Source organism: Malaclemys terrapin, chromosome 7 (assembly GCF_027887155.1).
Source record: "Malaclemys terrapin pileata isolate rMalTer1 chromosome 7, rMalTer1.hap1, whole genome shotgun sequence".
Classification (NCBI taxonomy): Eukaryota; Metazoa; Chordata; order Testudines; family Emydidae; genus Malaclemys; species Malaclemys terrapin.
The window spans coordinates 127,977,565-127,995,039 of NC_071511.1; the positions used below are offsets into that span (position 1 = coordinate 127,977,565).

Genomic DNA, 17,475 nt, shown 5'->3' on the forward strand with positions numbered 1-17,475 from the left:
AGCCTTTGATAGGAGCTAGCTTTGTGGGGAGAATTAGCATCGCCAGGTTTGTTGTTATAAGACTTAGGGTGTTTGTGCAAGTTGTCAGCACCTGATCTTCTCCAACCTTGTTTGGAGTTTCCTGTCACAGCCCAGAGCTCCTGCAGGCATGCGTAAGAACTAGCTAGGCCAGGTGTGAACCTGACTCTCATCCCACTAAGCCAGGAGAGTGAGCTCAGCTGTGCCCCAGGGCACCAAGCCAGCATGGCTGAGCAGGACCCCTCCTTAGGGAGTCCTCATTCAAGAAGGTTTAACTTGATTCAATAAAATGTATCTTTATTCCCGAAGGTTTGTTGAGGCAATTACAGGATAGTGTCAGTCTGTCACCTCTCCCCCTACAGAACTGGGTGTCAGTCTGTCACCTCTCCCCCTACAGAACTGGGTGTAACTAGGGTGCTGACCTGCTCCCTCGGGAACCTATTGATTTACTGCCGGGCAGGTCTATTCCCTAGATGGTGGTTTTGCCATTACTTTTCACAGTTACATCTCCCCTGTTCAGATAAACATTTTGCTAGCAAACCACCATTCCGCTGTTAAAAATCTGTACGGAGTTGTCTGACAACCATCCTGCATACGTTTACCTCTTTAGAACCTATGGGGCTGAATCACGCTGGGTCAGACCAATGGTCCATCTAGCCAAGTATCCTGTCTTCTGACAGTAGCCAATGTCAGGTACTTCAGAGGGAATGAACAGACCAGGGCAATTTATTGAGTGATACATCCCCTTTCGTCCAGTCCCAGAAGCTGCCACTGAGAGCTTTAGTCCACTCAAAGCATGGGGTTGCATCCCTGCCCATCCTGGCTAATAGCCACTGATGGACCTGTCCTCCATGAACTTATCTAGTTCTTTTCTGAACCCCCACTTATACTTTTGGCCTTCACAACATCCCCTGGCAAGGAGTTCCACAGGTTGACTATGCATCACCTGAAGAAGTACTTTCTTTTGTTTGTTCAAAATATGCTGCCTATTAATTTCAGTGGGTGACCCTGGTTCTTGTGCTAAACTAAGGGGTAAATAGCACTTCCTTATTCACTTTCTCCACACTATTCATGATTTTATAGACACCTATCATATCTTCCCTTACTCGTTTCTTTTCTAAGATTAGCAGTCCAAGTCTTTTTAATCTCTCCTCCTATGGAAGTTGTTCCATGCCCCTAATAATTTTTGTTGTTATTTTCTGAACCTTTTCCAATTCTAATATAGCTTTTCTGAGATGAGGCAACACCAGATTGAAGGTGTGGATGTACCATGGATTTCTATAGTGGCATTATGACATTATCTATCCCTTTCCTGATGGTTCCTAACATTGTTATCATTTTTGATTGCTGTTGCACATTGAGCTCTAAGATCTCTTATTTGAGAGGTAACAGCCAATTTAGACCCCATCATTTTACATGTATAGTTGGGATGTTTTCCATTGCATTTATCAACATTGAATTTCATCTGCCATTTTGTTGCCCAGTCATCCAGTTTTGTGAGATCCCTTTGTAACTCTTCACAATCTGCTTTGGACTTAACTATCTTGAGTAGTTTTTTATTGTCTGTAAACTTTGCCACCTTCCTGTTTACCTATTTTTCCAGATCATTTATGAATATGTTGAACAGCACTGGTCCCAGTAAGATCCACTGTGAAAACTGACCATTTATTCCTACTCTTTGTGTCCTATCTTTTAGCCAGTTACTGATCTATGCGGAGCCCTTTCACTCTTGTCCAATGACTGCCTACTTTGCTTATGAGCCTTTGGTGAGGAATCCTGTCAAAGACTTTCTGAAAGTCTAAGTATACTATAGCCACTGGGTCTCCCTTTTCCACATGCTTGTTGACCTCCTCAAAAATTCTAATAGATTGGTGAGGCATGATTTGCCTTTACAAAAACCAGGTTGACTCTTCCCCCAACATATTTTGTCCATCTACATGTCTGATAATTCTGTTTTTACTATAGCTTTAAACATAGGCGTAGTTTGACTTCTATAGTTGGAGGAGGGGGCAGCTCCAGTCAGGCCAACGGGGCTGCGTGTGGGGGACAAATTCCGTGCCTGCCCACAGGGCACTATTTCAGATTTGGGGGGAGGGGAGTGCAACTTTGACCATGATTCCAGGGGCTACTTAGGCAACTGAAAACTCTCGTGTTTTTGCAGATAACTTAGAAATTATCTGACAGGAGCATTGTATCTAGTTCCTATATCAAGAAAGAAAATTAAATAAATATTAGACCCACGCAGCTCTAATACTAACATATTCTGACATCTTGTGGCAAGTCACTTATGGGACACTGGTTGGGTTTAAAATTGTAATGTCTATTCTTACTCAGATACGCTTACTAAAGTCAGAAGGGAACATCGTGATTATCTAGTCTGACCCCCTGCACATTGCAAGCACAGAACCTCCCCCATTCACTCCTGTAATAGACCCATAACCGCTGGCTGTGTTACTGAAGTCCTCAAATCATGGCTTAAAGACTTCAAGTTATAAAGAATTCACCATTTACATTAGTTTAAACGTCTATGTGTCCCCTTGCTCCACGCTGCAGTGGAAGGCAAAAAATCCCCAGGGTCTCTGCCAATCTGACCCAGGGGAAAATTCCTTCCTGACCCCAAATATGGTGATCAGCTAGACCCTGAGTACACGGGCAAGACTCACCAGGCAGATACCCGGGACAGAATTCTCTGTAGTAACTCAGAGCCGTCCCCATCTAGTGTCCCATCTCCAGCCACTGGGAATTTTTGCGACAGGGAGTCACCAATGGGCCACACTCCATTGTAGGCAGTCCTGTCATATCATCCCCTCCATAAACTTATCAAGCTCAGTCTTGAAGACAGTTAGGTTTTTTGCCCCCACTGCTCCCCTTGGAAGGCTGCTCCAGAACTTCACTCCTCTGATGGTTACAAACCTTCATCTAATTTCAAGCCTAAACTTATCGATGGCCAGTTTATACCCATTTGTTCTGGGGTCCACATTGGTTAGGGCTACCATATTTCAACAATCAAAAAAGAGGACGGGAGGAGCCCCGCCCCTGTCCTAGCCCCGCCCCTGCCCCTTCCACTCCCTCCCACTTCCTGCCCCCTCAGAACCCCCAACCCTCCCCCCCACGCCTTGTCCCCTGACTGCCCCCTCCTGGGACCCCTGCCCCTAACTGCCCCCCAGGACTCCACCCCCTACCTAAGCCTCCCTGCTCCTTGTCCCCTGACTGCCCCCTCCTGAGACCTTCCCCACATCCTAACTGGCCCCCTAGGACTCTACCCCCTACCTGTCCCCTGACTGCCCCAACCCTTATCCACACCCCCACCCCCAGACAGACCCCTGGGACTCCCACACCCCATCCAACCACTCCCCACCCCCAGACAGCCCCCTCCCCAGAACTCCCGACCCATCTAAACCCCTCTGCTCCCTGTCCCCTGACTGCTCCGATCCCTTCTCCCCACTCCTGCCCCCTGACAGCCCCCCCCAGAACTCCCAAACACCCCCCCGCTCCTTGTCCCCTGACTGCCCCCTCCTGGGACCCCTGCTCCTAACTGCCCTCCAGAACCCCACCCCCTACCTAAGCCTCCCTGTGCCTTGTCCCCTAACTGCCCCCTCCTGAGACCCCCCCCACCTGTACTCTGCCCAAAACCTTACACCCCCAACCCCCAGACAGCCCCCCCCGAACTCCTGACCCATCCAACCATCCCCCCTGCTCCCTGTCCCTTGACTACCCCCCCCCCAGAACCTCCCTGCCGCTTCTCTGACCCCCGGCCCCCTTACTGTGCTGCAAAGCAGCGCGCTCGACAGCAGGGGAGGGGAGCAGGGTTGGAGCTCCAGACTGCCGGAGGCCGAGCCAACGGCCGCGATCTGTGAATGCAGGGCGGGGGGAGGGAGGGAGAGGAGGGGAGTGGTGTCAAGTTGCAGGAGAGAGGAGGGGGGAAGTGAAGGAGGGGCTTTGGCTGCCGGAGCCCCATGCGAGTGGCACCATCTGGCCGGCTGCCCTGTAAGCCCCGCACGCTCTGCATGGGGGGCGGGGGAAGTCCGGACATTGACAAATTCCCCCCGGACACTATTTTTAACTCAAAAAAGCCGGACATGTCCGGGGGAATCCGGACGAATGGAAACCCTAACATTGGTGCTTAACTTAAATAACTTCTCTCCCTCCCTCATATTTATCCCTCTGATGTATTTATAGAGAGCAATAATATCTCCTCTCAGCCTTCGTTTGGTTAGGCTAAACAAGCCAAGCTTTTTGAGTCTCCTCTCATAAGACAAGTTTTCCATTCCTCGGATCATCCTAGCCCTTCTCTGCACCTGTTCCAGTTTGAATTCATCTTTCTTAAACATGGGAGACCAGAACTGCACACAATGTTCCAGATGAGGTCTCACCAGTGCCTTGTATAATGGTACTAACACTTCCCTGTCGCTACTGGAAATACCTTGCCCGATACATTCTAGGACTGCATTAGCCTTTTTTCACAGCAGCATCACATTGACGGCTTATAGTCATCCTGTAATCAACCAATACCCCCAGCTCTTTCTCCTCCATTGTCACTTCCAACTGATAAATCCCCAGCTTATAGCAAAAATTCTTGTTGTTAGTCCCTAAATGCATGACTTTGCACTATTAAATATCATCCCATTTCTATTACTCCAGGTTACAGGGTCATCCAGATCTTCTGGTATGATATTCTGGTCCTCCTCTGTATTGGCAATACCTCCCAACTTTGTGTCATCTGCAAATTTTATTAGTACTGAAGTCAGGCTTACTGGCCTGTAATTGCCAGGATCACTTCCAGAGCCTTTTTTAAAAATTGGTGTTACATTAGCTATCCTCCTGTCAGCTGGTACAGAAACTGATTTAAATGATAGGTTACAGACTACAGTTAGTAGTTTCAATTTCATATTTGAGTTCCTTCAAAACTCTTGGATGATTAGCGCATCTGGTCCTGGTGACTTATTACTGTTTAGTTTATCAGTTTATTCCAAAACCTCCTCTATTTACACTTCAATGTGGGACATTTCCTTAGATTTGTCACCTAAAAAGAATGGCTCAGGTGTGGGAATCTCCTTCACATCCTCTGCAGTGAAGACTGATGCAAAGAATTAATTTAGCTTCTCCGCAAAAGCTTTGTCTGCCTTGAGTGTTCCTTTGGCACCTCGATCATCCAGTGGCCCCACTGGTTGTTTGGCAGGTTCATTCAGTATGTGGCCAAATGTCTTATTTACTGCACACTGTTTGTTCAAACCCTGATCTGAAGACAATTATTTATTTCTTCATGGGCTTTTCTATGATGCTCAGCACTACAGAATCATAGAACTGGAAGGGACCTCGAGAGGTCTCTAGTCCCGTCCCCTGCACTCAAGGCAGGACTAAGTATCATCTAGACCATCCCTGACAGGTGTTTGTCAAAGTTGCTCTTAAAAATCTCCATCATTGGAGATTCCACAACCTCCCTAGGCAATTTATTCCAGTGTTTAACCACTCTGACAGTTAGGAAGTTTTTCCTAATGTCCAACCTAAACCTCCCTTGCTGCAATTTAAGCCCATTACTTCTGGTTCTATCCTCAGAGGTTAAGAACAACAATTTTTTCTCCCTCCTCCTTATAACAGCCTTTTATGTACTTGAAAACTGTTCCCATATACCCTCTCAGTCTTCTCTTCTCCAGACTAAACAAACCCAAATTTTTCAATCTTCCATCATAGGTCATGTTTTCTAGACCTTTAATCATTTTTGTTGCTCTTCTCTGGACTTTCTCCAATTTGTCCACATCTTTCCTGAAACGTGGTGCCCAGAACTGGACACAATACTCCAGTTGAGGCCTAATCAGCGCAGAGTACAGTGGAAGAATGACTTCTCGTGTCTAGCTTACAATACTCCTGCTAATACATCCCAGAATGATGTTTGCTTTTTGCAACAGAGTTACACTGTTGATCCTATTTAGCTTGTGATCCACTATAACCCCCAGATCACTTTCCGCAGGACTCCTTCCTACGCAGCCATTTCGTATGTGTGCAACTGATTGTTCCTTCCTGAGTAGAAGTACTTTGCATTTGTCCTTATTGAATTTCATCCTATTTACTTCAGACCATTTCTCCAATTTGTCCAGATCATTTTGAATTTTAATCCTATCCTCCAAAGCACTTGCAACCCCTCCCAGCTGGGTATTGTCCACAAACTTTATAAGTGTACTCTCTATGCCATTATTTAAATCACTGATGAAGATATTGAACAGAACCAGACCCAGAACCGATCCCTGTGGGATCCGACTCGTTATGCCCTTCCAGCATGACTGTGAACCACTGATAACTACTCTCTGGGAATGATTTTCCAACCAGTTATGCACCCACCTTATAGTAGCTCCATCTAGGTCGTATTTCCCTAGTTTATTTATGAGAAGGTCATGCGAGACAGTATCAAAAGCCTTACTAAAGTCAAGATATACCTCGTCTACCACTTCCCCCTACCCACAAGGCTTGTTACCCTGTCAAAGAAAGCTATCAGGCTGGTTTGACATGATTTGTTCTTGACAAATCTATGCTGACTGTTATTTATCACATTATTATCTTCTAGGTGTTTCCAAATTGATTTCTTAATTATTTGCTCCATTATCATTCCGGGTACAGAAGTTAAGCTGACTGGTCTGTAATTCCCCGGGTTGTCCTTATTTCCCTTTTTATAGATTGACACTATATTTGCCCTTTTTCAGTCTTCTGGAATGTCTCCTGTCTTCCATGACTTTTCAAAGATAATTGCTAATGGCTCAGATATCTCCTCAGTCAGCTCCTTGAGTATTCTAGGATGCATTTCATCGGGCCCTGGTGATTTGAAGACATCTAACTTGTCTAAGTAATTTTCACTTGTTCTTTCCCTATTTTAGACTCTGATCCTACCTCATTTTCACTGGCATTCACTATGTTAGACGTCCATTCGCCACCAACCTTCTTGGTGAAAACTGAAACAAAGAAGTCATTAAGCACCTCTGCCATTTCCGCAATTTCTGTTATTGTCTTTCCCCTCTCATTGAGTAATGGGTCTACCCTGTCCTTGGTCTTCCTCTTGCTTCTAATGTATTTGTAGAATGTTTTCTTGTTTCCTTTTATGTCCCTAGCTAGTTTGATCTTGTTTTGTGCCTTGGCCTTTCCAATTTTGTCCCTACATACTTGTGTTATTTGTTTATATTCATCTTTTGTAATTTGACCGAGTTTCCACTTTTTGTAGGACTCTTTTTTGAGTTTTAGATCATTGAAGATCTCCTGGTTAAGCCAGGGTGGTCTCTTGCCATACTTCCTGTCTTTCCTACGCAGTGGGATAGTTTGCTTTTGTGCTCTTAATAATGTCTCTTTGAAAGACTGCCAACTCTCGAACTGTTTTCTCCCTTAGATTTGCTTCCCATGGAATCTGACCTACCAACTCCCTGAGTTTGCTAAAGTCGCCTTCTTGAAATCCATTCTCTTTATTGTGCTGTTCTCCCTCCTACCATTCCCTAGAATCATGAACTCGACCATTTCATGATCACTTTCACCCAAGCTGCCTTCCACTTTCAAATTCTCAACCAGTTTCTCCCTTGTCAAAATCAGATCTAGAACAGCCTCCCCCCAGTAGCTTTCTCCACCTTCTAAAATAAAAAATTGTCTCCAGTACATTCCAATAACTTGCTGGAGAATCTGTGCCCTGCTGTGTTATTTTCCCAACAGATGTCTGGGGAGTTGAAGTCCCCCATCACCACCAAGTTTTGTGCTTTGGATGATTTTGTTAGTTGTTTAAAAAAAAGTCTCATTCACCTCTTCTTCCTGGTTAGGTGGTCTGTAGTAGACCCCTACAATGACATCACCCTTGTTTTTTATCCCTTTTACCCTTACCCAGAGAGTTTCAACAAGTCTGTCTCCTATTTTTATCTCAACCTCAGTCCAAGTGTGTACACTTTTTATAAGGCAACACCTCCTCCCTTTTTTCCTGCCTGTCCTTCCTGAGCAAGCTGTACCCTTCTATACCAATATTCCAGTCATGCGTATTATCCCACCAAGTCTCTGTGATGCCAACTATGTCATAGCTGTATTTATTTACTAGCATTTCGAGTTCTTCCTGCTTATTCCACATACTTCTCACATTAATATACAGACATCTAACATACTGATTTGATCCCCCCCCCCCAGTTCTGTCTTGTCTCTCCCTTATTTCTGCTATAACAGCCCTTGCTCCCCGCCAGATTCTGACCCATCTCCCAGATCTCCATGTTTTTTACTTACCTGTTTGGGCTTTGGTCACCTGCCCCCGTTGAACCTAGTTTAAAGCCCTCCTCACTAGGTTAGCCAGTCTGTAGCCATAAATGCTCTTCCCCTTCCTCGATGGGGTCCACCTATCTCTGCTTAGCAATCCTTCTTCCTGGAACAGCATCCCATGGTCAAGGAAGCCGAAGCCCTCCTGGCAACACCATCCTCGCAGCCAGGCATTCACCTACAGGATGTATCTGTCTCTGCCTGGGCCCCTACCCTTGACTGGAAGGATCGAAGAGAACACCGAGACCACCACCTGGGCTCCGAACTCCTTCACATGTACTCTCAGAGCCCTGTAGTCACTTCTGATCTGCTGAGGGTCACACCTCACAGTATCATTAGTGCCCACATGGATGCATAGCAGGGAGTAGTAGTTCTTCCAAATTGTGAAGGTTTGGGGCTGAGAAAACAGGGAGGAAATTCCAGAAACCCCTCTGAAATGCACAGAGAAAGGCGGGGGGAGCAGCATGTGGAAAGGCCAGGACTAAACCCTGTGACCAAGGCCTGACTGGTCCTGAAAGCATTTGTCCTGGTCTCACCAGCATTACTGGCCCTGGACAGTCACAAGGAATCAGCTCTTAAAATTATCAGTTATTGGTGTTTTGGTCGCTCCCACTACGTGCCATGCAGGGCCAGCTCCAGGCACCAGCTTCGCAAGCTGGTGCTTGGGGCGGCCACTCCGGACAGGGGCGGCAGGTCCAGCTATTCGGCGGCAATTTGGCGGACGGTCCCTCACTCCCGCTAGGACTGAAGGACCTTCCACCGAATTGCCGCCACAGATCGCGATCACAGCTTTTTATTTTTATTGTTTTTGTGGCTGCTTGGGGCGGCCAAAACCCTGGAGCCGGCCCTGGTGCCATGTGCTACCTACATGTAGTGGGAGATGGTCTCTGCCAAGAATTCACAACCTGACATGACAAGCAACATATGCAGAGGGAAGGAGTGGGATAAACCAGACAGCCAATGCACACATTTTGAAATAAACAGAGGAGAGCACAGCCCAGGAGCTTTGCCATAATCTCCCTGCTGAACAGTCTGGGTTTGGACAGCTAACGGATCCAGACTAGCCAATGAGGCACACTGCACAGAAAGTCCAAATCGGAACCGGAGGGTCCCAGGAGCAACCCTTAGAAATCAGAGACCTCCACCAAGTGGAACGGCCAAAGGTTTGTGCAATTCCTGCCTAACGCCTCTGTAATAAATAAAGGTCCCACCTCAGTTTCTGGCTCCTAGTAAAAAAGCAGCAGTTGTTATGCTGTCAGATTCCATTGGCCCAGCACTGCTCCTACAGGCAGCCTGCGCTTCCAGATGGTGAAAAGCCTCCCTCTGAAACCCTATGCCCTGCGCTGACAATGGACTTGGAGACAGAGGTCCACAGCAAAGGGGTGTAGCCCTTCTGCCAGGAGGTGTTGGCAACAAAAAGGGAAACAAACAAACAATACTTCCCCACTCACCAGCACCGAGTCCAGAGATTTGAAACAAAGAGAACCTTACTGGGGGGGGACAAGGTGAGAGCAGGACAACAGAGTGAATTGGGGAAAAACCTGCAATTAACAAATTCTGTGCATTAAGACTCCCCCATGCCCTGGGTATCTTAACAGTCCCAACCACAGTCCTCCTCTGGCATTTATAAGTGGTGGGTGTCTTCTACCACTTCCTGCCTCCACTGCTCCCCAGTCATAGTTTATTGTCCTGAACTGGAGATGTCCAAGGATTCTCCCAGGCCCATGCTGCTCATGGGACTCTACCCCATGACTCACCTGAAACAACTTCAGCTTTAATTACTGGCTGAGAAGGGCTGCACACAGCCTGCCACACACTGCGGTTTTATCTTCAAACACACCATCACCCTGCAGCGCAGCATTCACCACATCTATTCTGCCCAAGCAGCTACAGCAAAGCCACATCCGCTTCTCTGAAACAAATCAGTTTCATTTAAAACCTGCACATTACAACACCTGCCCCTGCATTCCACCCCTCCCCTTTGCCACCTGAGTTTCCAAGCTCCCTTACCCAACTGGGCCTCACTGCAGCCATGGTCAGGGTGACTCCAGACACCTTTGGGTCAGTGTTTTGTCCCTTCTTTTCCCAAAAGGGTCAATGCCACTGGATTGCCCCAAACTCAAAGCTTAGAGGCAGTTAACCAACATGGCCCAAACGGTCACTCACGTAAAGGAAATGCAAATGAGGCCAGCCCGTTCAGTCCCTCCCCCCTGCCCTCCAACAGACAGGCAGAGAGCACCCTTCCCTAGGAGCCCCGGCCACCTGGAGCTCTCAAGCAGCTCTTCCCTCCAGTCACCAACAGCTATCAATAGCAAGCTCCATTCTCTGTAAGGCCACAAGGCTTACAGAAAAAAATCAGAGCGGAGAAATACTTTTCCATGCAACACACCGTTGGCTGATGGAACTTGCTGCTACATGAGACCATTATGGTCAAGAGCTTTGGAGGATTAAAAAAAGGACTTGATAATTCTTGAGAGAAGAGCCAGAAGTTATAGTAAAAGAATTGGGGGAGCCATCCAGTCATTCACAGGCAAGAAACAACCTATCAGGGCTCACGAGGAAGTTTTCCCTGCAGGTAGAGGAACCCAGGCTCGCCTACCCCTGCATGTCAGTGCAAGACTGGGCCCTGCCAGAGACAGGGCACTGGATTAGCTCGCTCATTGCTCTGATCCGATACAGCAATCCCTATGTTCTCACAGCAAACAAAGCCAGCCATCTTCCCAGCACTGCATGCAGAACCAAGAGGGCAGCAGGAAGGTATTTAGGGCCCAGAGTATCAGTGAAGTTAAGATGCAAGACACTTGTTCACCAAGGAGGCTCTGACCCAAAGGCCATTCAAGCCTTCCCATTTATTTCCATGGGTTTTGGATCAGCCCTATGTCCATATCTGTGCCAGCACAGGGGACAGCCCCAGAGGTGATGTGTTGCATACACTGGCTCAGCCAAAGGCCAACGACTGGCTCATCTCCCCATGGGCAGGAAGCTGCAGCCCCCTCCTGGAGCATTGCCGTGAGCACGGCCATTGCCCTATGGGCTGTAGCTCCAGTCCTCTCCAGCATTAGCCTGCATGAAGCCAAGAGCCCGCAAAATGCCACCCACTGCTCTTATTCACACCCTCTCCATCTCACCCATGCACCTTGCTGACCTTCCTGGTGCAGGTGAACTGTCCAGAGAGCACCTGTATTTCAGCCACACCCCACCCTACAGACCCGCCAGCTGCTCTGCATGAGTGTAAGTCAGTCTTGTAGTCCATATCGAGGGCCAGACCTTGAGAGCTTCTCGGCATATATCCCATTGACCGCTGCCTGGTCCCACTTCTCCCAATAGGGATCATCAGCCAGCCCAGTCTTCCTTCCTTTGCTGCCATTTTCCCATCATCGCCGCCCATTCGCCACCATCCTGCCCATTTCCCAACTCTCTGGATGCTGGCTAACAGCCCTGCCTCCCCACCAGCCTGCCACATTTCCCCTCCCCGCCCTGCTCCAAGCAGGGAGCTTTCAGCAGCTCAGCAGTTAGTTACATCTCCCCATTATGCAAGAAAGGAGCACCATCCGCAGCCTGTACAACTGCATAACACTGGCTGGAGAGCTACTGAAAGGCCCCAAGCCAGACCCCAGGAGCTGGGCTTTACAAGAGTAACAAGGGACATGACAATAAAGCAGAATTCTTTATTGGAGGCGCCAAGAGTAGGAACAACCACAAATCTACGAACTCCCCTCCCAGGCAATCCTTCCTGCCAGCTGGCAACAGGGCGGTCGGTGTCAGGTGTGCATCTGTGTGTGCGTGCTGCTAGACAACGGCTAAGCTTACCCTTCCCCCAGCCAGAAACTAGCCAGTAGCCCCTGGCGCTCCAGGCAACGGCAAGGACCTTTCCTGAGCACCTGAGCTTTGACTTGCCAGTGGTGGGTCATGGTGTTTGTTATCCCCAGAGACACAAAGCTTTAGGTTCAAGGAGATTGGGTAGGGGAAGAGCAGGAACACAACTCCTAGGTGGAAGTGCAAGGGCAGGTCACCTGGGCTGTAGCTTCCAGGATGACATCACTCGAGGGTTCTGGGGACAGGGGCAGGCTGTGCTGTCAGAGTAGAGCTGCAGCAGCCCCAGGCAAGAGATGACCTTGCGAGAACCCAAAGGCTTTCCTGCCTCCCCATCTCCAGCACAAACCAAACCAAAGGGAGACACCGAGAGGCAGAGGCAGGGAGGGGAGATTATGTGGGCCCAGAGCAGGGCCAAGCTCTGACTCACTTCCCAGCCCGGCGCTCCTCCTGACGCTTGGTGAGGATGTATTTGAAAAACTCGTACACGGACCAAGCAATGGCTGTGGAGGGCATCTGGTAAATGACCCGGGCCTGGACCCCACGGAAGTAGGCGGTCACACCGCCCACTCGGTACACCGTCCTGAAGGCATTGGCCATGCCTGTGATATGTCCACTGATGTTGGAGTTCAAGGCCAGGGACTCCTGGGTGTTGAGCAGCGTTTTGCAAACGTCCAATGGTGTGGTAGCAGCAGCGGCCACAGCACCCGCGCAGGCTCCTGAGACCACATGGGAGCCAGGGTTATATTGTCTTTGGGGGTTGAGCTGCTCTTGCAGAAACTCATAAGTCATGAAGTGGATGGCTTGGAAGGGGATGTTCATGGTGAGCTGGGTGGTGTAGCTGCGGTAGAAGGCCCCGGCCCCTTCGTTGCGCCATACGGCCCGCACACAGTCCGTCACCCGCTGGTACGGTGAGTTGTACATCTGCATCCTCTGCTTGATCACTTGGGGCGGATGCCAGCAGCAAGAGTCAGTGACAGCGTCCAGTGGCCAAGCCACCGAGAGGATAACAAGAGAGAGAGAGAGAGGATGAGTATAGGGCTAGGGAGCTCCCTGGTTTCTATTCTCACTGGCTTCAGAGACCACTGACAACCAAGACCAGAAGACCCCTGGTTCAAGATCCGTAACTCCCAGCATCCCCACACCCAGCCAGGAATCTAGCTAGAAGAGCTCCTTGCTGGGTGCCAGCTACCTCACCATATTAGTATCCGGCTGCACACCCAAGGGCTGCTACACTTCGTTTCAGTCAGTATTCGCATGCTGAGCTCAGCACCAAGCATCTACGTCTTCCCTTGGGGAGACCAATCCCTCCCTCCATTGTTACAGACCTATGAGGCAGTCAGAGAACATCATTCCGTCTCTCAGATGGATCTCAGCATCGGGGCACATCCCTGCATTTCTACAGCATCTTCCATCCCAGAATATCCCCAAGTATTTCACTAATTCAGCCAGCAGATACACGTGCTCATCTACAGCCCAGCCCTGATCACATCCAGCAGCAGTTCAAGCGCCAAACTCCAGCTCTACACAGCAGAGCAGAAACAACTCTCTGACTGCAACTGCAGGGGGATTCGGGAGACAACGCAAATAACGGAGCTGGAATTTGGGCGGGACCCCAGGCCTACCACCCCATGTCCTGCAGAAAGAGCCAAAACACACCTTAGTGGGGGGCAAAGGGATCAGCCCCACCACAGGGAGGGAATGTCATCTAAGGAGCCAAAAGCACCTCCATGTTCTTGGGGAGTAACATCCAAGCAATGGGCAAGCCCAGCTCTGCACCTTTGCAGGGGCACTCAGACTCAAGAGGCATTTGGCTGCAAGTATATATCTTGCGAAGGCTCTCCTGGGAACACCCAGCAAAGGGGATTCAGGACCTTGAGGGAAGGCCGCTTCCACAGAGCAATTTCTCCCAGCACTCACACCGTCTCCCTAGCGGACAGTCTCAGCACAGGTGGGCCCAGGTGAGAACTGCACTCACCACAGCCCAGATTGCTGGTAATCTGAATTCAGATCCGCTAATGAGAGCTGTCGCTTTCTCTGCTGATCCTCATGACAAGTCCCTTGGGGGGGAAGGGCTGGCTCCCTCACTCTCTGCCCCTAGGTTCCCCAGGCTGAGGCTGGCTCCTTTTTCCTAGAATAGAAGCCTTCTGGCTAACCCAACTCCCTAAATGGATACCACTGAGCTATCCAGGCTGGGGCCTAGGCAGGGGATGTTGCTCTTCGCAGGACTCTCCCTAGTTAGGACAGAATGAGGAGAGCGCCCCCTGGTGCCACAGACAGGAGCACAGAACAGAGATGAATTCAGCTCCCGCACAGAGGAAGCACCACACACCCTCACCCCCACCTACAGGGCCTCCCCTGCAGTGGGCACAGGGTCATCATTACCTTCCACAGGGTTCATAGCTGCATCGTGGAGCAATGTTGCTACACACCCCGCTGCACCTGTAAAACAAGAACTGACACATGTGAGGGGAGGAGAGGGCGAGAGACCCGGGGCTCCACTGAGCCCGAGCCCCTCGCCAGAGAAGAGGGAGACACCCGCTGCCAGGACTCCACTACCAGAAAGTGAAGATTGGTAAATTTCTAATGCAGCCACCACATCCTGCCCAAGAAGAGGGCCAGAATCCAGGAACCCCCAGCTTCAGAACCCACAAATTGAGAGGAAGTGCAATAATCTGCCAGGTCCTTATGGAGACGACTAGGCCTCACTTAATCCCAGCACCTACTACAGAGAAGATGCAAACAGCAGACTCACAGGGACCCTATGGGACCATGCCTCACTGTGTCCCAGAGTGAGAAACCACTCCATAGTCAGGATCCCACTGCACCCCAGTATCCACCAGGGTGAAAGACACCCTCCAATGAGTCCCAAATCTGTTCAAGCACAGCAGCGTGGGGAGCCAGAGAGAAAGTCAAAGGCACCACTGGGAATGAGGCACGGGAACTCTGAGGGTTGCATCCTGAACCCTGCTCCACTCTACCTACCCACAATGCTGCGGTCAATCCCAGCTAGAGATGAGGGGGAGTCCTGCAGGCAGCTCCCATCCACAGGTGTTGCTGTGAGCAAGGGGCAGGTGTTGGCCAGCTCCCAGCCCCACTAACCTGTTCCTCAAAGCCAGATACCTGGGAACATCTCAGACAGGTCTATGAACAGGTGCAGGCACGAGTACAGCACTTCCCCTTGCCCAGCGCTGGGATTGGTAGGGAAAGGAGATGTGGAACCAGAGCACTGCGCAGATGGGCTGCTAGCTAGTGACTGGAGAGAGGACATTACTTAGCACATCTGCTCTATCTTGTGCAGACTGGCCTAAGTGCAGCACGTCTAATGCTTTAAGACCACCGCACTAAGCGTCAGCCCCGGCCGCTGCTACCAATCGAGCCTCCCTGCCCATTGGCCACAGCATCACCAAAGAAACCGCGTCCTGGGCTGGATGAGGAAATCGGTGGCATTACAGCATCTTGGAGGGCCACTCAGCGAGCCCTGACCCCTACACGGACCCTATTCCTGACTGCCCAAAGAACTCTCACACACACACACACCCTGCTCCCCCGTCCCATTAGCTGGGGCACATTTGTTTTCCCCATTGCTGCACCTGGGGCCTGGCCCCATGAATGGGTCTAAACAGTAGCAAGCACCTCTAGAGCCACTCATGCTCTCCCCTTAATTCACTGTGGCCACTGCTGCACAGCCCTTGCCTGCCCTACAGCCAGTGCAGAGGAGCGGGGACAGAGCTCCAGTAGGGCTGGTACAGAGTTATGCAGGTATAGGTCAGGGCAGTGTTTGGGAGATGGTAACTAGGCAGGGGAGAGGAACTGCTCTGACAACCAGTCTGAGCTCTACTGAGTCATCCGGGGGCAGCACAGGAGACCTGGCTTCTGGGGCTGCCCTTGACTTTACCGCCCCAGCCAGCAGGGCTGCCCTCAGCTGCTCTAGCCCCTCGGGGATGGTGGTGCAGGGAAGCGGTGCAGGAAGTATCAATACCATTGGCCACATGGCTATTGCCCCCAGCATGGATAACATCACTCAATGTCTTTTTTAACTTTTCATAGCAGGCGAAATACAAGGCGTGGGCAGGGCCGGCCCCAGTGGCTGTGATGTTCATGCCCCGCATTGGCCTCCAGAATCCCTCTGTCTGGACGATCCGCCACAGGGCCTCCAGCACGTTCCGATAGCGGGCGGCAGGCTCCGGCTGCAAACTCTGCATCCGCGTCTGAAAGTGCAGCAAGAGACGGGTGTTACACGCCCTGAATGACTCTGTGGACAGCCCAGCCCCGGCTCCCCGTTCTCCCCATGCTGCCCAGGGGTGCGCTGGAGAACCCGGACAGCAGCGCCAGGCAGGACACCGGGTCGGTCAGAAGGTCCTGTCCCGGGCCGGGCTCAGCGGAGCGCGGGTCCCGGTCCCCGCCCAGCCGGCTCGCAGCGCGGGCGGCCCCCGGCTCCAGGCCCGGCCGGCCCCCGGCTCCAGGCCCGGCCGGCCCCTCACCTTGACGCAGTCGATGGGGTACATCACGCAGTGCTCCAGCACCCCCGCCACGGCCCCGGCCAGCATGTGGGTGGAGACGGCGGCGCCCTGCGGCAGCGCCTCGTAGTCAGGGTCGGAGCCGGGCTGCGGCCTCCGCGCCGCCTCGGAGCCCCCGGGCCCGGGCTCGGCCTCCGCCCCGCCCCGCCGGGCCCAGCCGGGGCCCGCGCCCAGCAGCAGCAGGATGCGGCCCGGCTGCGGCCCGCCCCCGGGGCCCGCCCCCGTCCCCGCGCCCGCCCCCAGCTCCATGGTGCCGCCCGGGGCCTCCGATCCAGCTCCGCGAGCCGCCGTATCAGCTACGGGCCGCGTCCGGCCGGAGGCTCCCGCTCAGCCTGCCACGCCCCCTCGGTGCCTATTGGCCAGCCGCACAGTCCGCCCCTCCCACCAGCGGCCTCTATTGGCCAGTCTCGCCATCCGCCCGCCTACCGACAACTTCTATTGGTTAGCTGCGCACTAGACTCTATACATGCCCAGTTCCCATTGGGCAGCCGCTCCCTCCGACACACTCATCCACAACGCCTACTGGCCAGCCATGTCTTCAGCCCCGCCCATCCACTGAGCCTATTGGCCAACTGAGCCTTTGCTCCCGTCCATCGAAGAGCCGATTGGGCAGCCGATCTTTGACCTTTTGTCCCCTTCGAGCTTTATTGGTTCCTCCTTTCCCTCAAAATCGCCATTATCATGGCAGAGGAGCAGCTATTGGGTTTTTCAGCTGCCACTCAGAAACCCGGGTCTTGATTGGCTCTTGCTTCGAGTTCCAACGCGCGTGTTATTGGTTTGATAGCCCCTGATTGGTTCTTTCAGGGTGGTGACGCCCAGGGGAGGAAGCGGGATCAGCGTTAGCTGGTACCGCGATTGG

At 51.3% G+C, this 17,475-nt stretch overlaps 1 protein-coding gene across 3 annotated transcripts; it reads right to left on the reverse strand.

Annotated features, from left to right (window-relative positions):
- Window positions 1-12,423: 12,423 nt before the first annotated feature.
- Window positions 12,424-16,880, reverse strand: SLC25A28 (solute carrier family 25 member 28). 3 transcript variants are annotated; one of them, XM_054034353.1, is made up of 4 exons: window positions 16,581-16,880; window positions 16,079-16,307; window positions 14,482-14,538; window positions 12,424-13,040 (listed from the first exon to the last, which is right to left on the reverse strand). In XM_054034353.1, the coding sequence occupies exons 1-4, from the start codon at window positions 16,863-16,865 to the stop codon at window positions 12,523-12,525; spliced, it is 1,089 nt and encodes a 362-aa protein (XP_053890328.1). In that variant the 5' UTR covers window positions 16,866-16,880; the 3' UTR covers window positions 12,424-12,522. The 3 variants fall into 3 exon arrangements, with proteins under 3 accessions (XP_053890328.1, XP_053890329.1, XP_053890330.1); XM_054034354.1 differs by lacking the exon at window positions 16,581-16,880 and having other exon boundaries at window positions 16,138-16,226; XM_054034355.1 differs by lacking the exons at window positions 16,079-16,307; window positions 16,581-16,880 and adding an exon at window positions 15,082-15,940.
- Window positions 16,881-17,475: the final 595 nt, after the last annotated feature.

Coding starts and splice junctions, on each gene's coding strand:
- SLC25A28 (XM_054034353.1), bottom strand. CDS start 16,865: ATGGAGCTGGGGGCGGGCGCGGGGACGGGGGCGGGCCCCGGGGGCGGG. Junction 16,308..16,580: donor ACCCCATCGACTGCGTCAAG/GTGAGGGGCCGG, acceptor CTGCACTTTCAG/ACGCGGATGCAGAGTTTGCA. Junction 13,041..14,481: donor AGCTATGAACCCTGTGGAAG/GTAATGATGACC, acceptor ATCCGCCCCAAG/TGATCAAGCAGAGGATGCAG.